At 42.5% G+C, this 22616-nt stretch overlaps 2 protein-coding genes across 6 annotated transcripts; one reads left to right on the top strand and one right to left on the bottom strand.

The window, feature by feature from the left end:
* On the bottom strand, window positions 1–15408 carry ppp1r16a (protein phosphatase 1, regulatory subunit 16A). Of its 5 annotated transcripts, XM_034560785.1 has the most exons (12): window positions 15233–15341; window positions 12424–12549; window positions 6622–7767; window positions 5901–5971; window positions 4364–4509; window positions 3924–4027; window positions 3532–3656; window positions 2992–3117; window positions 2828–2903; window positions 2509–2638; window positions 2236–2398; window positions 45–2128 (listed from the first exon to the last, which is right to left on the bottom strand). In XM_034560785.1, the coding sequence occupies exons 3-12, from the start codon at window positions 6866–6868 to the stop codon at window positions 1595–1597; spliced, it is 1722 nt and encodes a 573-aa protein (XP_034416676.1). In that variant the 5' UTR covers window positions 6869–7767; window positions 12424–12549; window positions 15233–15341; the 3' UTR covers window positions 45–1594. The 5 variants fall into 5 exon arrangements, with proteins under 5 accessions (XP_034416675.1, XP_034416676.1, XP_034416677.1 ...); XM_034560784.1 differs by lacking the exon at window positions 12424–12549 and having other exon boundaries at window positions 1–2128; window positions 15233–15408; XM_034560786.1 differs by lacking the exon at window positions 12424–12549 and having other exon boundaries at window positions 6622–7075.
* Window positions 15409–17528: 2120 nt separating this feature from the next.
* Window positions 17529–21936, top strand: foxh1 (forkhead box H1). The gene is made up of 4 exons (XM_034560529.1): window positions 17529–17605; window positions 19341–19931; window positions 20586–20690; window positions 20974–21936. Exons 2-4 carry the CDS (start codon window positions 19455–19457, stop codon window positions 21934–21936), a joined length of 1545 nt encoding a protein of 514 aa, XP_034416420.1. The 5' UTR covers window positions 17529–17605; window positions 19341–19454.
* The last annotated feature ends 680 nt before the right edge of the window (window positions 21937–22616 follow it).

Genomic DNA, 22616 nt, shown 5'->3' with positions numbered 1-22616 from the left:
AGCCTCTTGCAATACTTTTTATTTTATGAAATGCATGTGTACGAAAGTGTTTACTGTGTGTATATCATGTGCTGCCCTGGCAGGTGGATCAGAATAGACTGTGACATTCAAGATATGCTGGAAGTGAGTAACCACATGACGGAAGAGGAAGAGAAAAGGCATCGGGGAGGACAAGTGTGTACAATGTGCAACTGCTCACCACAAGTGGGAGACATCCTCTAAACATGAGGCCATTATTTGACCACGACTAATGTATAAAAAGCCCCAAAACACTTAAAGCAAACCAACATGATTATCGGATTCCGTCCCTTTAAACAATACCTAGAGACATAATGCTCAGATCCATTGAAGAACAATACAAAAATCATTAGAGAAAACATAATGTTTTATATATTTAGTTTTTCTAAACAGTGCTCAGTAAAAATCACTAACAAAACGGAATTGCGATACAGAAATTAGAGTGCACTGACAGCTGTTGGAGAATGATATTTCATTTCATCCCACTGCTCGCCAAATTTACATGTGGGACTTTGTGCAAGAATTGCAAACCTACATCAAATATACCACCTAAAGAAGGCACCGACCTTTGACAAAGGAAATACAATTTTACTTGGTTTGTCAAAAAGAAAAAGTGATACGTCATCTCTTAGATAAATATTTTACCTTCATACTTTACAAAAAAATGTACACTGTACACCCCCAGCCGTATTCAGTATCAGATAGAATAAATAATGTGATTCCATTCAGAGAGTAGAAAAATAGAAATACTGACAAAAAATAGAAATCTAGAAATGATAATGAGGGGCTGAGTAAATTGTCCACCGATTTAAATATACATATATGATCTCACATCTTACTTTAGTGACAAACAGTTGATTTACAAATCATGCACCATTACGCATGTTGAAAAATAGGCTTTTCTGTGCACTGGAAAAGTCATTTAAAAAATGAAACCTCCGCATATTTTTAGTCCAAGAACAAAATTAATCACACATGGGAACAGTCCTTGATTTCATCTTTACACTAATGTAAATTCAATGTAGCTATACCGTGTACTGAAGCTATCCCGACCAGACACTCGCTCAACAGCACATAACCCCCGTCTTATTATGTAAATGTATCACGTACCGCCAAAGCACTCAGTAAAGAAGACATCCTCTCATTCATAATTTAAAACAAATAATCTTGAACTGCCATTAAAATTCAGCTTTTTGTGGTTGATTAAACTTTTACATGAGTCTAAGGCTTTTCAAAGAAAAGTCAATCTACAATAGTTGAGGAGTGTAGTAAGAAATAAGTTAAGTAATGTCAAAGGCCGAGCAAAATAAATATTTGCTTGTAATTGCCTAACATCTTACCGGGCAGTCACTAAATAAGAGGAAGCAACAGGGAATGCTTGGACCTTAGTGTAAAGTGTGTCTTGTATTGAAAAAAGAATGACAAATAAGCACAAAGATTCCTCTTCAGTTCACTGAAATGCAGTGTAGATCAAATCCTCATTGGCATGTGGCCTTACATTCAGTCTACAATGATTTATTTCAAGCATGTGCGTTTTGAAAGGTGTTTGGAGTGTAAAATTGGAGTGTCAGACTGTCTACATGAGTCCACAGCAAGGCTCCTTATTGTTAGACTGGTCCTCTTCAGGGGCTTTGAGTTTCAGCAGAGGGGGGTCTCCGCTGGCTGGGGTGAAATATACCTGGTTTGGGGAGGCTACCTCCTCTGCACTAGGGGTCATTTGGAGCTCTGGCTGGGCCTGAGCGTCTTCCACCTCGACCGTTGCTCCAGAAGGCTCCTCCTCTAAGGGAGGAGGCAGCGGTGGGGGAGGTGCTGGGTACTTATTGAGCTTGGCAGCTGCCCGCTGCCGTTTCAGGTCTGCCAGTGTATGGTGCGATTTCTCCCGAGTCATATTGTCTGCCCCCTCTCCTCCTGTAGACCCCAACCCAGCTCCAGATGCAGGGCATAGCTGGTACGAGGCGCTGCGCTCCATGAGACCCCCACCAGTCCACAGCTCTCCAGGTACAGAGGAGGCCAGCGAAACAGAGGTGTCTCCGTTACCTACACTGGACACAATCTTCCTGTCTGCAGCCTCGAGTTCCCCTAAACGTTCTGTGGCTCCACCACCAGCAGCCTGAAACACAAGAGAACATTGAAGAACGCATAGAAGTGTAATCGGCTTCAACACAAAATGTGTGACAAACTTTAATAATGGGATACATTTTCAAAAAGTCTACACACCAGGGTCGCATGCTGGTGTAGCTCATTGTCCGTTTGTCTGTCCTCATCGTCGTCCTGTGGCTCTGGCTGTCGGCCGCGCTCCTGCCACACCATGGCCTCTTTGTGGTGCTCCCGTCGGTACAGACTGGAGCGCTCGTTGACACTGACACGACGTACCACCTTACTGTTTAGACAAACGAGAGAAAGGGGAGCCGTAAAGATGAACTGCTCTAACTGGGATTAGTTTTCCTCCTCTGGCTGCCTTGGGCTCTCTGGCCTCCTGTGCCCTCTCACCCTCTGCTGCCAGTACTAGAGGCTCGTCTCTGCAGGGTGCTCTTCTGCCGGTCCTGGCTCTTCATGATGGCATCATGTTTGTGCTTCAGGTCCATCAGTTTGGCTCTGACCTCTTCATCCATACATACGTCTGGAAAGTCCGTAGTAGCAAAGGTTAGACACCGGAAGGTATAATCGAGATATTTAGGAAATGGGTCATGATAATTTGTTCCTATTCTAAAGTGGATTAGCATTACATAATTCAAAGTGAAAGGTACCGTTATTTACATAATTTTTTTTTTACGAGGCAATACAGGACAAAAGGTCTTTCTGGTCTTACCCAGAGGTGTCTCCTCCAGCACAGACTTTGTGTCCAAACTGGCTCCATTGGCCACCAACAGTTCCACCATTTGGATCTATGGAACAAATGCAAACAACCTCATTAATGGGTCATTTAAAAGAAGTGGGAGTTTTCTTCTCTTTCGGTCTGTATGCAGCACCTACTTGTCCCCAGCAGGAGGCGGCATGTAGCGGTGTCCAGCCATCAGAGTCCTTTCCCTCCACCAGAGCTCTGTGTTCGAGCAACAGTTCCGCCACCGACATGTAGCCGTTAGCAGACGCTATATGGAGCTGGGAGAGACGTTTAACATTGGTCAGTCAAGTGCTGACTTTGCGGGAGGCACTTGAACATTTTAGGGTTTAACTTAAAGTCTTGTTTCTGCCCGCAGAAATACACCTTGTGTCAAAGACAAATGTCCAAATGCATTCAGAAAAAGCTATTGTTGCATTTTATACTCAAATTTGAACTTGAAATGTTTGCGTTTTTGACCTGTTCAAGATCTTGAATAAAAAGAATCATCAAAATACACATGTACAACCAATCATTCATATCAAATGTCCAGACTTTGACCAGCACTTCAATTCTTAGCAGATCCTTATGATTTTGGTTGCTTAAAAGTATGGTTAAAATCCCTGGCCTGTCACATCCTAATTTATAATTCTTTAATCTTCTTTGTGTATACAGTAGATGTTCCTTCATCTCACCAGTGTAGCTCCGTTAGCATCCTGTGCGTTCAAGTCCGCTTCGCTCTGAAGCAGAGCCCGAATATCAGCCAGCATGGTCGACTCTTTAGCCCCTCGACATTCATCAATACGATCCTGAGTTATCCCTATACAAGAAAATAAATGCTATTAAAGAAACTACACCAATTTCTGGCAATTCACTAGTACTGATGCATTTCTTTTGTTTCTTTTATTGTGTCTGTGATACAACTTATCTTTTATCCCTGTAACCTGCGCAGCCCTTGTGGCCTTCAGGGACTATAACTGAAAAATATCTTGAAGCTATATCTGATTCTATATAAGTAATAATCATTGTCCCTGGTAACTAAACAATAAATAAGTTTAACAGGTTGGTTGTGACTCATCTTACTGACCCTGTTCAGCCATAACCATCTCTAGCAGCTCAAGGGTGGCCTCGTCTTCACAGAGGTCGTAGGGCATGTTGCCATCCGCATTGACAGCCATCAGGTCAGCCCCACTAGAAACACACACATGGACACTGATGTACTCAGCCACTCAGGAATATTCATAAACTTGCAAAGTGTTTTGTGAGCCAGGCTGCAGCCATATTTGCATTGTTCATGTAAAGTAGACTCTCCCCAAGAAGGCTCTTAGCCGATTTGATGCAGAAAAAAAATATCCATTCTGCAGAATGGATATTTTAGAAAGCAACGTTTAACCTAACACAGTTGAGCCAAAACATATATAAGGGAAAAATGTCAGCTCATTGATTTTAATGTCATGAAAGCAGGAAAAACGTTCAATGGTATAAAGGATTTATGAATGTGGAGCTGAAATTCATGGGAAAACTCACGACTGAATCAGGAGCTGCACCAATGCAGTGTGTCCACAGGTGGCAGCAGCATGCAGCGGTGTCCACAGCTCACTGTCACAGGCATTCACACAGGCACCAGCGTCCAGCAGGCACCGCACTATCTCCACAAAATCATCAATGCAGCACTACGACGAAAGGGAAGATGCATTGTCATATTCATGTAATGTGTTTATGTAACTTTGTAAATGCTGTTCATTCTGTACACATGACATCTATTGCTTCTGTCCATCCGGGGAGAGGGATGCTCCTCTGTTGCTCTCCTGAAGGTTTCTTCCCTTTTTTCCCTGTCAAAGGTTATTTTTGGGGAGTTTTTCCTGATTCGATGTGAGGTCCTGGGACAGGGATTCGTATGTGTACAGATTGTAAAGCCCTCTGAGGCAAATTTGTAATTTGTGATATTGGGCTATACAAAATAAACTGAATTGAAATTGAATTGAATAGATGTATGAACATTCATAAATAAATGCGAAGGGAAGCACAGACAGCAGAAAACAGGCAAAAACCACGACAGAAAAAAAGTGTACTATAGGAAGACAAGCATTGAGAGAAATTTATTAATCCATGCATAAGTATTTATGGAAAATAATATAATGGTTTGAGTAATAATAATTTGCATTCATGGCCCAGCCCTCTGCTGTGTAAACACAAGCTTTTCCAAGGGGAAGAGCAGGATCAACTGCTTTTATAAAGACTTCTCTGTGCTCACCAATAGTAGCATGTGTGTGGGTTGATTCATAAAAGAGACATAAACAACACAGAGAGCAAACCAGGAAGGGAGAAAAAGTGCCCATCTGAATTGTCAAGATTTCTGTGTAGCTTTTGAATGTGTGCGTTTCAAGGTCACGGCAAACAAAACTCAGGAATCTTGTTACGATGGTTTCTTCTAAAATCAGACTGTAAATGTTCAGGGAAGGAATGTAAGCTGAAGCAAGCTGCCCTCACTCTTTCCAAAAACGCCTCTTGGAACTAAAATAGTGGGAATGAATGAGTGTGTTCATGTACACTGACTTAAGATAAGTTACGGTTCAGACAAAATAAAGGCAAACAGTACTTGGTGAGCTGAGAGCTGTGACCGCACACAACATCAACATGCACGCTGCTCAAAAGGTGACCTGCCTCGCTAAGGTCACACAGAGTTGGTCTAAAACTATGTTGGTGACCTCATCACATCTATTGGAAGGCTGCGAGTGTGTGTAGACTGCTGTGGGAGTGGGTGCCGGTGTATGTTAAAACAGGCGGGCACTTAAACCCCTAAATGCATGCAGAGGTGTGTTTAAAGTAAACCGTGAGGTACTCCATGACTATAAAGCAACAATTAGGTGGGGCACACAAGCAACATATTTATTCCCTTGTCACTATATCCCTGGCTTAGTTGTGCGTTCTAGTAAACACAATTGGCAGTGTTTGCAGGTGGGAGGCCAGTGAGGGATCTTGTCCTTGCCACTGCATTGGAGACACAACTAGGTGTGTGTGTGTGTGTGTGTGTGTGTGTGTGTGTGTGTGTGTGTGTACGTACCTGATGTAAGGCTGTCAGTCCATCCTCATTGACCAGATCTGGGCTCACACCATTGTTAAGAAGCTCCCTAACTAGAACACACACACACACACACACACACACACACACACACACACACACTTATAACTAACAACTTGGGCAGAGTCCTTTTCAGATAAACGTTATAGCACTTTGCACACATCTCTCTGGCCTAAATAGATATAAGAAAGTATACGGCATGCATGCCTGTGTGTTAACAATGAACGTAGAAGCTTTGCCACTGTGATTAACCTTTGACCCCGTGGATTGCAATAATGCCATTAAAAACAAAATGCCTCTCCTGTTACAATTTAAAAGTGACCTGTCCAGTAAAAATTATGTATGATTCCTTTGAATCACATTTTATGGAGCACCATGCCATTGGCTGACACATGCTTCAAATCAGGAAAGTCCAACAGCAACACAACACAAATGAGCCAGATGCAGCGGTCAGGGTAGCCCCGACTTTCAACTGAGACTGCTTTCACAGGTTAAAAGATTTTGATTGGTCTGAGCAGGATGGTCGCGAATTAGTCGAGTATAGAATAGTCTGATGTTACTTCTCATCCTGTCTTGAGTTGCTTTGAGTTATTTACTCCTAATTTAACAAAGTGTTGTGTAAAGCTCTTCAGTCTCTAAATGACTTGTATCACTTGAGTGTGTGTGTGTGTGTGTGTGTGTGTGTGCGTGTGTTTCTACTTACCCTCCTCCAGGTCATTGCGTGCAGTTGCGTCTAGCAGTGTGATGGACTTGGGGAATGTAACTTTGGTGGTGCGCGCCTTTTTCTTATCCGCTTTGGCCCTTGACCCTCGTGCTCCATCCTTCTCCATCTGCGCCCACCCCTTCAGCTGCTGAGTGCGGCGCTTCTGGGCGTGCTTCAGGCGTTCGGTAGCACTCAAACGCCCAACCGTGGCCATTTCAGCCAGCAGCTCGCTGTGCTCTGCTGCCATGCCCCCACAACCCTATGAACGAACGTCACGGTGGCTTCGCTTCTTTGTTCTTGTTTTTTTCCTCTTAGTCCCAAAGGATGTTAAATATAAAAGTTTCAAGTTCTCAAACTTCTCATATCCCTGTGTCCCTTAAAGAGGCCCTTCTTTAAGGCCAACCAGGCCTACTTTAGGGTCTGTGGGAGAGCACAACCAGATACTGCAGTGTATCTGTAAATATATGAAGAAGAAAAAACTCAAGCAAGCTGCAAAAATGTCCAAAGTTCGATGAAACGAAACAATTTATATTGCGCAATCACGTGAAGGATATCTCCATGATTTCAAATGTGAGCAACACAAATAATTGCTGCAATGTCTCTTTCCCATCTTTCAGATGATACAACTCTTATTGTGCCATGGGAAAAAGGAGGGGAAAAGATGTCCAAAATATTATCATCCAAGCTGGGGATTGTAACCGACTGTCAGTCCTCCCATCCATATCAACTGTTGGTAACTTGACCAATGAGCCATCCAGGGAAGAGAGAGACGGAGGGAAAAGATAGTGCTAGAAAGGCGGAGTCAAACTATTCTCCAGGTTGGATGCTCTGTCAGAGCTTCTAATGCAACGTGGTGGTGACTGTGCCCAAGACTTGGATCCAACAGAGGGGCAAGTCTTTGAGAATCCATAGTGAGAATATGGTGGCTGTGAACATAAATACACAAGGTAGGAAGAACTGAAAAGGGGCCTCCGCAGGATTCACACAACTGTAGGTAATGCAGTGGCAGGATTCAAGTATCCCACAGTGGCAAGTAGAGACTATTCCAAAGTCAACTTGTTGTTGTTGTTGTTGTTGGTGGACTTTTTGGCAGGAAACAAATGTGTCAATGATCAGGCCCTCAATAACATTGTCTTCTGTCTGCAACTGTGAGCGGGGAGAGAGGAGAACAAAAAAAGAGGCAGGGAGAGGGAACAGTGTGAGTGCTGTGTTACAGTATAATGTGCGCACACTGCTCTCCTCATCCTGTTATCTTTAACCCCTGAGCTCCTTCCACCAACTCCCTCCTCTCCCACTCCTCTCCCGGAGGAAACCCGAGACAGTGGGACGTGTTTCATTAATGATTGACACACCCAGCAGCCCGACACACACTTTGCTGCCATTGACACACACACAGGGGGGCTAGTAGAATGATAGAGGGATGTGGCAGAGAAGCGGTTAAATATCTGGGATGTGACGAATTTCAGTGTCACATCCCAGTGCAAGTACGAACCCTGGCAACCTCGCTCTCATTACCTTTCGTTAACTTCCCAGGTAACTCACCTGGGCTCACACGCACTCTGCTCTTTCCAAGCGACTCATTAATTATTTAGGCCTGGGCTTGTGAGCGCTGAGAGGAAGGTCAACTAGAGGCACTCAGTGAGATAGAGAGAGTGACTCACAAGAGAGTAGTCCTGGGCCACAGAGCCTCTGCAGCAAGTGGCCAAGCACCTGAGAAGGTGGGTACACCAGCAATCAGCTGATTTGGGTGATTCATAACAACAGTTAGATGGAAAACGTTGGTCAGACTGGTGGTGGTGCAAACTGGACAGCAAGTCAATACAATTGGTAGATTGTCTAATAAGTGTATGTATGTGTATATATATATATATATATATATATATATATATATATATATATATATATATATATATATTATTAGACTTAACTAACTAAATAACTTAACTAAATTATTTATTAATGGTTTATAGACCAGCTATAAACCATGAAGACCCTTTTAGGTTGCCCTCTGGCTGCTGTTTATCCTTTCTGTTTGGTAACAGGGGGGTTATTAATCTATTCATATACGTTTGTGGAGTTAACACTCTCTAGTAAGCCAAAGTCTACAATAATAAGTGTCAATACATTTATTTTATTAGTGATTCTCTGTACGTTCCAGAGGTTGTGCAGGTCTCTTAGTGGTGTTTATCTGATTAACTAAATTGCTACCGTAAACAGTACATCAAGTGTCCTGCTGAACGGGGATAAACGGCTGACTTTTCACAATCCAGCAACCATAAAACCTCCTCTTATTGATTGACGGCTTATAACTGATTCATAAAGCAGTAAAGACGTTATTAACTATAAATAAAACCGTGAGCTACAAATTGTAAACCCTTTGTAAAAAGTACTAAAACATATGAAACACTTATTACTTGAAGAATAACAGTGTATCTAACAGACTATCTGCAGCACAACTACCAAGTATTGTAAGCCACGTCAGGAACGGAGGGCCATATCTCTTAGAGACCTACCAGTCAGAGTTCCCATTAGGCCCATTTCCTTGCCAACGAAAATCTCAATAGTTCTTGCCCTGAGGACAGACAGACTTTTGCCATTTGTTCCTTTACTATGCCTTCACACTATTTTTAGGATACCTAACCTTTCACCCTTTGTCACAAGCTACAATGTAAGGATTTCCTTAGATTGAGGTAATAAGCTTAACTCTCCCTCTTAGACTTCAGGCCACAACACGGATCATTCATTCAAACAATACACACAAGAACATGAACTTGGAATGCACAGGGTCAAGACATGCTAGGTTCATTTATAATGCCAATAATCCATGGGGGGACATTTTCTTTTTCACAAGTCTTCCTCCTACAAGAAAAAAAAACAGTGTCCAAAGTCCATGTTCTTAAATGGTCAACAGGAAAGAAACAAAACGCCTAATCTATTTTTGGTGTTTTCAGCCTCAGGTAACAAATGAAAATGGGCACGTGTGTTGTGGTATTTTAAGGGGCTTTAAGGGGAGAAAGGATTGGAGAAACTTAACTGCTGTATTACTGGGGTAATACCTAACACAATCTGAAAGATCAGTGGAATAAATATCCCAATCTTAAACGTTAGTATTGTGTGCCTCACAAATAAAACTCATTTTTTAAAAGAGTTAATACTCACAAGGCTGCATCTGACCTAAAATTCCAGATGACAGACATTATTAGTATTTTTTTTGTGTTTCATTAGAGTTCATGTGAAATGCAGTGGACGCAAAATGGCATTCAAAAAGATTGGGCAATCTGAATGTTACAATACAGCTTCTTAATTAATCTGTTGCTCTGTGCTTTTATGGATTTGTGCAAATCAGAAGCTTCATAACGTTTTTGCAAGTTCATAGTATTGTTTGACTGGAGTCCACTAACATTTTGAATGAATATGCTATTACACACAAGCAGAATATAAAAAATGCACATCTCAGGGGCTGGAATTATAATCATTACGGGGCCTAGTTTGAAGGCCTTGCACTGACATTGTGTGCCTGATTTGGATTTATAATATTACCGTCATTGGAATTCTGTAACATTCTGAGAGACGTGAACGAGATTTCTGTGTTATAAATCTACCATGAACTCACTCTAAATTCACAATTATGAATAAGGCAGCTTGCAGACGACAGTTTGGGCCACACACTGAGCGGCATTGTCTACATCTATTTTTCTTTTACCGCCAATCACTGATCAGTTTTTTTTTTTATGTCAATTAAAACGGTGTACTGTGTTTCCGCTCTGTCTCGCAGCGTTGTGCCTCACCTGACTGCAGAATCTGGGCAGACTTGATCGCGCTTGTAAGGACCAGAGTGTGTTGCCAAAACAGAAATCCAACTTACTGTACTTTAACATCTATGACCTGTGAAGTGATCACATAGCTTTTCTAGGAGATTAATGTCAATGCTACCACTTCTGTGTAATGTTAGAATTCGATCTTTAGTGTTCCTTTAAAACAGGAAAACAAAGTGACGCTGTAGTTGGTGAGAAGTTACTTACATATAAATTCATTTCTGGCTAGTGTTGAACGCATCAGCATCAGCATCATATTCTAAAGCCCACCACCAACTAACACAGACCTTCTTTTTTTTTATCCGTCTATAGCTTTGGTCTAAATATCATCTGTCAAACAATCTTAGTCGAGATTCAATTGACAACGTGTTTCTTAAAAAGGACCCCAATAGACCTTTTAGGAGCCGTGTCAGTAAACTAAGGTAGATTATACCTGTTGATATGCTGGTACTTTAGAAGTGCGTTCAGCTTTACTGAATGGTGGTATATAAAAACATATGATGGGTCATTAGTTATGCTAGTGGCAATAATAATTAGTCATGATATTTACACATTAGTTTAAAAGAAAAGCTGTAAAGAAACATGCACACTTTACACATAGGCCAACTTTGACACACACACAGATGCAAAGTGACACAGATGCTCTCATTCTCCCGCTCATTACACATTTACATACAGACGCACACACAAACACTCAGGGCACAGTACAATGTCTCCCGATAAGCCGTCTTGGCAGAGCGAGCTGAACACTTTAAATCTCGGCAAAAACCAATCAGTGCAGGGTATCGAGGGAATGGAGCTGAAACAGAGACTCAGACAGTACGATGTGTACCGACTGCTCCAGGTACACAAACATGAAAGATGCATCATGTTCCACCAAGAACACAGATTCCAAATAAATATTATGATTTTATGTATACCACTAGCATTGTGTAATGCCTGAAACAGGACTCTACTATGCTCTAAATATGAACCACAAACTGTCATTAATCCAACAGGCTGTAACCCAGGATGTTCACCTTTAAACAAATCCTGAAACAAAATATTAGCTGAATGTATCCAAATATGATCAAATACTTTTGGCTATGTTTATGGTAATGATGCATCTCACCATAGTAAATAACTGAGCTGAAGAGAATGGAAAGGGGGTACATGATAAGGGGAAATTAGCTACTTGGCATATTTTATTTTTACATAACAAAAAATATTGAATACATATATTCAAATGTAAATAACCGAATGAGCATGGGAGCGTCGTACGTCAGTCACCGCTCCTCCTTTTTTGGGCTCCGTCTGTGTAAACCAATACTTAACACAAGTGTTTGCATCAAACGGTTCATGTGTTCTTATTTTTAAATTGACCCTCTCTTAACTATAACCTTTCAGTTCAGTGTATGTCTTAGAGCCTGAAAGTGGAGAGAACTCTGAAAGTAGCCTCATGGGTTTGGAGTTACGGGCCATTCATTTGGGGAAAAAACTAAACAAAGTAAAAGCCAGGGTGTGGTGAAAGAAATAAAACTGACTTAGAGATCATCTCAGCATGAAATTGTTGTCTTGCTCGGACAGACTAGCAGCTCAGTCAGTCTCAGCCGGCTGTCGCTCACTTATCAGCAGCCAAATAGAAGCAAGAATGAACGATTGACAGCTTCTGGGTACATTCAGGTACGTCGCGGTCAAAGGTCAAACACAATGTCATGTAAGGATGAACTATTTTGAAATGGTAATTTCACACATTTTGGCCTTCAACAGATATTGTGCCTCCTGCAATTTGAAAATTGCATTTGCCTATATTGCGATTCGGATACAAATTTGATTAACTGTGCAGCCCTAATAAACACAGAGGAATTCTTCATGAATTAGGCCAAAATGGCTATTACTACACCAACAACCAACAAGTTTAAATATTAACAACAAGTAGTTAAATCAATATTGAATGAAAAATATAGTAAAAATTAACACCAACTTTTCTGTGACTTTGTGATCTTACCTCATTCATCGCTCTGTGTCCAAATCTAGCTCAGTCTGCATCCTAACAGGTCCATTGAGAACTTGTGGTGATGCAGCGACCGGACTTGAGGGAGCTTCTCATTAGGTGGTTTTATAAATTAAGCCCCTGTACACATGCAGAATGGGGAATTTGTTGGTGGGTAAACCGTGTAAGAGCCTTGTGATTCTCTGAGTCAGGCAGAGCCCAGACAGATGGGAAAGGACACGGTGAGATCACTGATATTTTACTAACTCTGGCATGGCAGCACGCACACACACACTCATCAAGAAATACAATGAAACATTTTGTGCGTTTGGAAAACTGTCCGTGCATCAATCTGACATTTGTCTACTTTTTCCATGTCGTGACCTAACAGGAAGGGCCGTCTACACCTGCTGAGGAACATACACTTTCATTCAACAGCTGGAATGAATAGAGCAGTATAAAACACACACACACACACACACTGAAGCTCATACATTCATCCAGTGGGTGGCACCTAGGTGTAAAACGCTTGCGACTGAACTTACAAGAACACAAGAGAACACACAGCTAAAACTCCTGCTCAGCCTTAAATCTCAACTGGAAATAGGCCATCAGCGCAACGTGCATCATTCATGGTTTGCCATCATGGAATGACATTGCTCAGCTGTTGTGTACGACCACCAGCCCAGTGTGAGATTTGATGGGACCTGCGGCACCATCCTGTTGGTTGGAGCAAACAATGCTGAGTCAATGCAGCTTGATGCTTTGTGACCGATCCCGCCGGACATCTGAACCAATGCCAGGTGACCTGAACTGGTTGTTTTGAACCATTACTGTGCAACTTAAAAAATAAAGGAAGTGGCACTTCTATTATTAGCGGTTGGTGGAACAAAAGCATTTGAAGAGGACACCTTGGGCTCTGGGGAGTTTCTTTGCTACTTTCTGACAGTTTAGAGACCAGAACTATTAAAAATGTATCAATTCATAGGAAAACACACAGCTGCAACCCTCCCGGGACTGACAGGAGAGTGGGACTGTCATGTGTTATGGTTTGAGCTGCTCCTTATAATCACTCAGAAATGCCAGTTATGCCACAGAGTAGCCAGAGTAGAGAGAGAGAGCAAGTGGCCATAAGGGGGGGGGGGGGGGGGGGGGGGGGGGTATACATAAATAGATATATCTATCTATATAGATATATAGATAGATAGATCAATTCTGAGTTGTATTGACAAATAGAAAAAGGGTCATAGCTTTTTCTGGAGGACAGGATATGGAGATATGGAAGGAGAGGGCAAGAGGATGTGGAGGAAAGAATGCGAGGGAGATAGAGCAGGGTACGAGGAGGAAGGATGGGGAGGAGGCAGACAGACTAGCCTACTTTTAACTCCTCCGACAGCTCCGAAGCAGGAAGTAGGGTTGCGTCATGCAGGCAAAGGTCGAGAGGATATTAGGCATAAAGAAAATTTAAATGGATACCACGGGATGAGATGATGTATATGACATCCACCTGCAGAATCTCTCACATTTAGACATACCCTCATGGTGGTAAAGAAATGCCTCGGTAAGAACAGATGAGGGGGAGTTATGCACCAGAGAAGGAATGTAACAGAGAGACAAACACAGTGTGACCTTTAAAGGCTTGCTCTGGTCATTTGACTTGTTAAAATAATCTTATCGCAAAGGAAAAAAACTATATTAGGATGTCAAAGAAACATTTTTATAATAACTAACTCAAGTCACTCACTGGGTTCAGTTCTTCATCCCTCCACAGGATCTAATAAAACCACAATGGCAGATGCACCGTGGATCTAAATTTATTGTAACACCGAATTACAGTGTTGAAATATAATCAAACCTTTTAAGATCCTTCTCTTTGACACCATGCAAGACTCTTTGTGTTTGTGTGTGTGTGTGTGTGCGTGCCATCATGCTGTGTATCTTGAGGCCTCCAAGCTAATATGAAATCTGCAAATATTTGACCATACATACATACCAAGGAAGTGCTATTGAAAAAGAACTTTGACCAAACTTGTGGGCAAAAGCACAAGTTGTTGTTCTTTGACCACAACCAAACCTCACATACAGAGAATGATAAATAACTGTGACTATTAACTGCTTATCAACAATATTACTTGATTCGGTCTGATCAAATAATAGTCTTTCACCTGGAGCACTGGACGGACCCATTTGGCATTGCACTACGAGCTGCAGCGCGAACTATAAAAGCCATACAGATGTCAGCCTATGTGCCTGATAGTAATAATAAGAATAAGAATGAGACTTTGCACTTGTTATATTAATGTGTACGCTTAAAGGAAAACTACCTGAAACTATTTACTTTTAACAGTTACAGTTGGTGCAGTCGCTGCAAATGGCCATACACATTGAGTGGAGTGGAGGATTAACCGAGCAGCAGCTTATGACGCTCCCCTCCGGAGCGGTCCGCACACGGGCTCAACAGGTGGCTAGTCTGACAGGTGAGCTGAACAGCTCATTTAAGATACCTGGTTCCGTTCACCGCGGCCAGGTGCGGATAAAAGTTCACGTCGGCGAGTCCACCCGAACCGGCGAGGCTGTCCAAAGAAATGGTCGTTGAGCCGCGACGCCAGTCGGTTGTGTGAGATGTTGTGTCACGCTAGCGTTACCTTAGCCTCGGGTTAGCTTACCGAGCAGCTAACACAACTAACACGGCAGCTGCAGTTGACCGAGTTAAGAGTTACGCAGACCCCGGTTGACAATTTAGTTTGACTGACGCAAGTTAAAGTGAGCGGGTCGTACAACGTCGACGTGAAAAGTGACAGATCACAATGTGCCGCCACCTTACCTGTCAGCCGAAGCTCGTGTCCGGGTCCGCCGCTGTGTAACTGAATCAGCTGCTGTCCACTTTTGCTCCAGGAGAAATAAATGCTTCACCATAACAACCGGACCTTCTCTCTCTCTCTCTCGCTCTCACGCTCTCTCTCTTTCTCCTCCTCGCTCTCTCTCTCTCTCCTATTGCAGGACGCACTCTCCACCAGGGGGCGACACAAGTCTGCAAGCTGTGTGTTGCTTTTCAATGAAGCGTCCACTCGGTCCAGTCATTACGCGATATTTCTATTGCACTTATGGTCCTTCACATTTACACATGGCATGAAATAGACCACGCCAAAGATGTCAGGGAATGGTCAAACAAAAACAAAAATACAATTTAGAAAAAATGCCAGCCTGTACAGGGTTTTCAGAATAAGAATTAGAATCAGATTCAGAATAAGAATCAGAATAAGAATTAGAATCAGATTCAGAATAAGAATCAGAAGAAGAATTAGAATCAGAAGAAGAATTAGAATCAGAATAACAATAACGATCAGAATCAGAACTATTTATTGCCAAGTGCATTAAACATACAAGGAATTTGACTTGGGAAAAGGTGCATAACAATAAACAGAAACAGAGTGCAATAACATGAGACATAGTACACAATTTAATTACCAGACTTTAGTTGGTGCAGGAGTTAAAGGATCAGATATGTATAATGGAACCAAACCATATAAGTAAATTGCTGCTTCACTAAAGAAGTAAAAGGGAAAGCAGTAGTCGATATGAGAGAAAAATAAGATGTGGAGTTGCTCAACTTTTAGGGGGAGGGAGCAATGATTTGACTCGGGCAAGTATGAATACTGATGAATACTTTTAATGTGCATACTTAAAAAACAACCGTCTGATTGTTTTAAGTGAGCTGTCACTGGTGAGATTGTGGATCCCTTTTCCCTTTCCTCATCCCAGATGGAGCTGGCATTGCAACCATATCCAACAACATAGCACTTTGTGCAGTATCACACCTGACATGAAGGTATTTAAAAGAAAGTCTTAGTGTGACAGAATAATATAATATACATATTAGACACTGCTGTCTAAGTACAATTATCAGACATGACACTGTGGTGCAAGGAAGTAATGTAATGGATATAGAGGAGAATGTGAGGAGGAGAAGAAGACCATTTCTGATACATGTTTTAAAATAGTACTATAGCCTACATAATGTTAAAAAGAAAGTAGCTGTATTACTGGAAATTGTGGTACAACAAAGAATGCCATGGGTGTGTTTGCGTGCATAACCATGTGTTTGTCACAGAGATCATGTGAGCTAGAATACTGTACCTCTGGTTTGACAAACATGAATGTGCTTCAGTCTGTTCACAATAAACTGTCAGGGTGTATTTGCCCTCTTGGTTATACTTTTACTTGACAATGTAGTCAACACAAGCCTGAATGTGTGCGCCTGTAAAATCAACTTAAAATACACATCCATTTAACAAAAGATTAAAAAATGTTGAGGTAGTTGGATGTGTGTCTGGTTTCCATTATAATCAGCTGCCAACACAGACGCAGATAGACAGTGATGACCCAGAGATCTACTGATTTTAAAATCTTTTGGTGTATATTAGAATACTTTGTCAACTTGCACACCACTGGAGGCCTCTCTCCCGAGCCCAAGGAAGCTTTTACTTATATCTGGTGCAATCCATGTGTTGTGCCTGTTGAATAAACAATAGAAGAAAACAAAATGATAGTAAAACAGAGGGGAACATAAGACTCTTGAAGTCATGAAGCTGTGAGCGCACAATAAAAACTTCCTCTCGCTTTCTTGGTCTCTTTCACAAAGAGCTAAACTTGGTTCCTCCTCTCCATCTCCGTTTCAGAACACATCCCAGGGCAGCTTAGGAGGGATTTGTGCAGACACAATCAGTCTATGTGAACAGCCTTGTCTTGGATGCTATCCTATTCATATGGTTTCCCATTCTTCTCATGCGTGGCTCACTAATCCAGGCGCAACCTATTAACTGGCACTCTGGTAAACGGGAAGAGACAGCTTGACAGTTTGTCATTTAAATTGGGTACACACATCGTGTTGAGGTTTGCCCGTACATGTTTAACTGTCCAGCTCACTAAAAGAAGGAAAATTCTCCATCGAATCCACTTTCTGAGCAGAGCAGGATGTGATTCAAGCGACTCACTGACTTTTGGCCACTAGATGGGGACCAACTTTCTGGCAATGCAACTGAGTGTGTGGCAACCAGAGAAGAAAACCACTGGTACTAATTGCAGCAGGTGAAGGAGGTTTGTAGCTCACCATGTCGGAGAAGCCATCTGACCTGGAGAGCATGTTCAAACATTTTGTGTTTTACTGCAAAATTTACAAAAGCTGCAAATCCACGTGGTAAGTTTTTTCACACAGGCCAATAATTATGAAAACAATGCTTCTGTGCAAGACAACTTAAATCAAATCGTCTCCTTTATTTCTGCAATATGCAGGATATAATCCATTTGCCCTGTGAATCGGAAGGTTAAACTTAAATTATGGGGTGGTCAGTTGCGATTTGGGGTCATTTAAATTGAAGGGGATTCAATTCTGCCTGGTCCTGGTCGCACACAACATGCAGGTTAATTGTCAATTCATTATGTATTTGGAAGCACAGTTAAGTTGTGTGATACCAGTTAGAAAAGTGTTACAATGTGAAAATGGCCTTGTTTACAATTCTTTTGTTTCTCTGTCTTTCTCTGGTGACAAATATGGGTGGCACTTTAATCTGATTCAGGAGTTGCCTTGCTGCATCTGGTCGAATGGTCACTTATTGACATAAAAAATACCGAGTAAATTAACATATACAGCTCAACGTCAGAGTTACCGATGCATAACACAATATAGACACACACCGTCAACTCTTGATTCTTGGATTGAGTGAAGCAGTTTTTGTTTCAGAGGCAACGATTCAGGGCAACCCGATTGCTCCTGCTTAAGGTGTGAATGGCCGAGCCAACAACGACACTTAGCAGCTTGTAAGCGCCAGAAAACCCACAAATGGTGTTGAACGGCCCCCGTATTTCCTCACATGCTAAGCAGCTCTTTTGGGCAGGAACAGTCTCCAGTTTGCCAACGGGGTTCCTCCTAATCCAACTTGTTTTCACTGTCTTGCTGGGACGAAAGCTTTTGCACATTAGCACTACGTTAACATGAACAAAAGACATGCATTCCCGAAACTTAGTCTTTATACACTGAATTGCATCCTGCATAGTCACGGGGAGACACTACTGTGCGCAAAACACTCCTCGAATATTGCGCACAATCCGAGCACCACCATAATGTCTCCAAATAATTTATTCTGTGTCATCTGACCAATTACAATTTGTACATTATCTTCAAAATAGAAAAGCCTTTTTTAGTGTGGAGTTTACATGTGCACGCCTTGCTCTCTAGATTAAGGCTAACCTGGATCAATTACAGCCCGCACTGCAATTTGGGCAACTTTCAATGTGTTCCTCGCAATCTAAAAGGTATTCTCCTGACTCCAATATTCAAATTAATTTGATAGCCTGTTGAAATGAATGATTGTTAAATTATGTAATTGTTTAGACGTTTGTATATTAGCCATTCCCTTTGTATATTGCTCACCAAAAATTGTTGATTGCACGTAAGCCTCAATCGAAATTCTTTCTTGTACCCCACCCCCACCAGGTTTTACTTGTCGCCTCTTCCCCTAGTGTCACTATCTCTCGATAAAAAGGTCTTCACGGTTTGAAATGGAACACAACATGATATATGGGTTAAATGGAGATACTACGATGAAAATATTGCTCTTGTCATTGTCCAAAAATAAACGCAATTGTTGTAAGTGTATTGCCTAAACCAAATACGCACATAATACTTTAGTGCGTAAATCTTCTTAGTCCTGATTCCAAAGTAAACTCTGACTCTCTGCGTTGTAAGGGGCATGTTGATATTATCATAAGGGTTATTTACAGGTTTAGTGTCTTTCTCTCGCCCCTGATCGTACACAGACCCTCCCCAGCCCCCCAGGGCGATCAGTCATTCTGCTCTCAGATAACGCGTCACTCCCCCCTCGATTACGCAGCGGGATTTACATGAAACTGTTAATTGTTTGCTCTTCAAATAGTCAGCCTGGAGCCAGCAGTCTGCCAGGAGTTTAGGACAGACTCTTTGACCTCCCTCCCCCTCTCCGTGCGCCTGTCCGAACGTGCGAGCCGATCTTCCCCTCCGGCTGATCAGCATGACAAAGCACTGGCCGGAGCAGTTTGCCCTCTTGGCACCAACCGCTCTGTCCCACCTTGGAGAACATCACGGCCATCAACTTGACTTCCACAGAAATGCGCAGCAGAGTTTCCCTGCCAGCGGTGTAGCGAGGAGCTCTACATCCCAAAATTGGCCTCAACACCTGGCTCAGATTGTCCCCCAGCAGTTGTCGCGCCTGGAGAAACCCACATCGGGCCACGAACACCTCACCAGTGCCACGGCATTCATGGATACAGTTGTACCACCGGGCTCATCATACCAGAGTCCTCAAGATGTCCACTTCAAGCAGGAAGCTATTACCCAGGACTCGTGGAACAGGGAACGGGAGAAGAGTAGCACCAGCGGCGGAAAGAAAAAGAATTATCAGCGGTATCCAAAACCACCGTACTCATACCTCGCTATGATTGCTATGGTCATCCAAAGGTCGCCAGAGAAGAAACTGACGTTATGCGAGGTAAGAACACAATACAATGGTATACATATCTGGGTTTGAGGGCCGAGTGCGAGAGACAATTTGGGTAGATGTTGTGTTTTACGCACGGTGCTTGTGTTTTATTTTCGCAGTATTTTATTGAAAAAAATAAAATAATAAAATACTCTGTAGTATATTTCTATCAGGACAGTATTTAGAATCAGATGGTGGCTGATACTTTACTATTTAATATATCCATATCACACCGACTGATCATTTACAGTTCATAAAGTGACACAAAACAGCAGCCTCTTGGTGACACTTGAGTGACTATCGCCCGACCATTCTTGGTTAGCTTTGATAAGGTTGGACTGCAGTGAAACCAGACACTAATCTGTGTCAGGAAAGTGATAACATGGTGATATACAGTGCATGCTAAAATCCCAGTTCAGTTGAAGTTGTTATACTAAAGTACTGCCCATACAACTATAATTTGTACATTAACTATCAACTTCTGTTTTTAATTCATTCAGTCGGTGTTTACTTCTGCACATGTGTTACTCTAATTGTTTGACTCTTAATATTATCAGTCATCAGTGTGTATTATATTGCAGTTGCCTCACTGCATAGCCAAACTGAAATACAGTGAAGACGAGCATCTTCTTCAAACTGACATTTTTGTTTTTTTATTTCTAGATTCTCAAGGAGATCAGTACTCTCTTCCCATTCTTCAAAGGAAACTACAAAGGCTGGCGGGATTCTGTGCGACACAACCTCTCCTCTTATGACTGCTTTGTGAAGGTATGTTAAAACTGTTGAACTAGTCCACGTGTTTAGATTCCTATTTATTCTAGTCAGTGGGCTTTGTGGACAGAGTTCACAAAATGCAGGATTAACGTGCATTGAACTGTCCGGAGCTTTGTTTGTAGAAATACCCTCCCGAGGGCTTTAGATTGAACCTTCAAACCAGTCTTAAGATTTTATCCACAGTTATTGTGATTTTAACAGTGAAACTGTCATTCCTGCCTGACTAGCTCGTCAGACTAAGTGCTCATCCCACTCTCCACCCTCCCTCAACCTGTAGGTGTTGAAGGACCCAGAGAAGCCTCAGGGCAAAGGCAACTTCTGGGCAGTGGAGTTGAGTCGTGTTCCTCTGGAGCTCCTCAAGAGGCAAAACACAGCTGTTTCGCGCCAGGATGAGACAATCTTTGCCCAGGATCTGGCCCCTTATATCTTGCAGGGACACCAGCCAGAATTGGAGCCACCACCGGCCCTCGTCACCACCCTACCTGCCATGTGCTCAAAACAACCCTCCCCACCACAGGAGGACTTGTTCCGACCGAAGCTGGACTCCTCCTTCGCCATCGACTCTCTGCTACACAGTCTGCGACAACCTAGTGCCTCTGGGGAAGTGGATATGTCTACCAGGGACTGCTGGGGCAAAGGGGAGCGCCCTCGTTCTTCACCATCTCCTCAACCTCGCTACGCCTCCTCTGCCCGTAGTGCCTCGGCCAGCTCTGCCAGCCCAGCCTCCACCTCCTCATCTGATGAGGAATGGAAAGGCACTTTGTCTGGGAAGCGTGTTCCTCTTGATGGGGAAGCTGGGTCAGACGGTTATGAGGACTACAGACCGCCACTGCATAAGTCGGCCCGTCGGGAGACTGTTGCACCGCCATGGGAGCTTCCTACCTCCTATGCCAAGTATGCACCCCCCAATGCTGTTGCCCCACCAAGTATACGGTTTAACGGAGGTCCTCTGATGCCGCTGCATGGCGGGCTTCCCCTTTACGGCTATGGTAGCTCTCCTGTAGCACCTGGTCACTTCTTGGGGCATGCCTATTGGCCCATACTCCCCAGTGGACGCGTTTCTGTCCAAGCCCCTCCCCTCATTATGGACCTGGACAACATGTTGCAATCTGTGCCTCCGAATAAGAGTGTGTTTGACGTGTTGGTACCAACCAATCATAACTCTCACCCACATCATCAACCACCCAGTCAGCACACACTACCAAATGGCCCTCCCATAAACAGGTATCCTCAGTACTGACTGACTCTGAAATAGTGACTTGTTTCCTCAGCCACACTGTCACTCAAATCCCACTGTGATGCAGGACGGGAGGTTCAATCGGATCCGTAAAGGAAACTATTTTCTGCTTCAAATTCTGCTAAATCCAGTTTCACCACCTCCAGGACAAATGTTGATTGCTTAATATGTAAAAAGAGTGCTGACCTACAGAGTGTATAGTTGATGGATTCATGTTAATAACAAGATGAAAAGTCTATTTTCTTAAGGACATAATTTTCAAAAGTAAAAACCTTTAAGTATTAACTGGTTTCATAACTATCTACCTCAGGCTTTCAGAGAAATGCAGTGTGCATTACTGCTGGCTCGTTGCACTGTCAATCGTATTTGCACTGTTTTATATATTGGCATGCATATGCTTTCTTACACAACTTGCTTTTGCATGTTGTCTTCCTACTGTGACGGCTGAATGTAATGTTGGATTTAATCTTGAATTTACAGTTATGTGAAAAACTAACAGCATTGAGCTGGATGGTTGATGGTACATTTGAGTATTCAATGCAATATCTTTCTTTACGGTGTAGCCTGCATTTTGAACGGGAAATAGAAATGTTAGGTGAATAACTTTTATTGAAAATATTTTTTTCTTTGTCAGGGTGTGTCTGTTTGCACAGATTAATGTGTACACACACTTGTGGTGTTTG

Source organism: Cyclopterus lumpus, chromosome 20, assembly GCF_009769545.1.
Source record: "Cyclopterus lumpus isolate fCycLum1 chromosome 20, fCycLum1.pri, whole genome shotgun sequence".
NCBI classification, from domain to species: Eukaryota; Metazoa; Chordata; class Actinopteri; order Perciformes; family Cyclopteridae; genus Cyclopterus; species Cyclopterus lumpus.
This window is presented reverse-complemented; position numbering and strand designations above follow the sequence as displayed.

Coding starts and splice junctions, on each gene's coding strand:
- ppp1r16a (XM_034560784.1), bottom strand. CDS start 6,868: ATGGCAGCAGAGCACAGCGAGCTGCTGGCTGAAATGGCCACGGTTGGG. Junction 5,972..6,621: donor ACGCAATGACCTGGAGGAGG/GTAAGTAGAAAC, acceptor TGTGTGTTCTAG/TTAGGGAGCTTCTTAACAAT. Junction 2,399..2,508: donor TCTAGTACTGGCAGCAGAGG/GTGAGAGGGCAC, acceptor TTGTCTAAACAG/TAAGGTGGTACGTCGTGTCA.
- foxh1 (XM_034560529.1), top strand. CDS start 19,455: ATGACAAAGCACTGGCCGGAGCAGTTTGCCCTCTTGGCACCAACCGCT. Junction 19,932..20,585: donor AGAAACTGACGTTATGCGAG/GTAAGAACACAA, acceptor TTTTATTTCTAG/ATTCTCAAGGAGATCAGTAC. Junction 20,691..20,973: donor CTTATGACTGCTTTGTGAAG/GTATGTTAAAAC, acceptor CTCAACCTGTAG/GTGTTGAAGGACCCAGAGAA.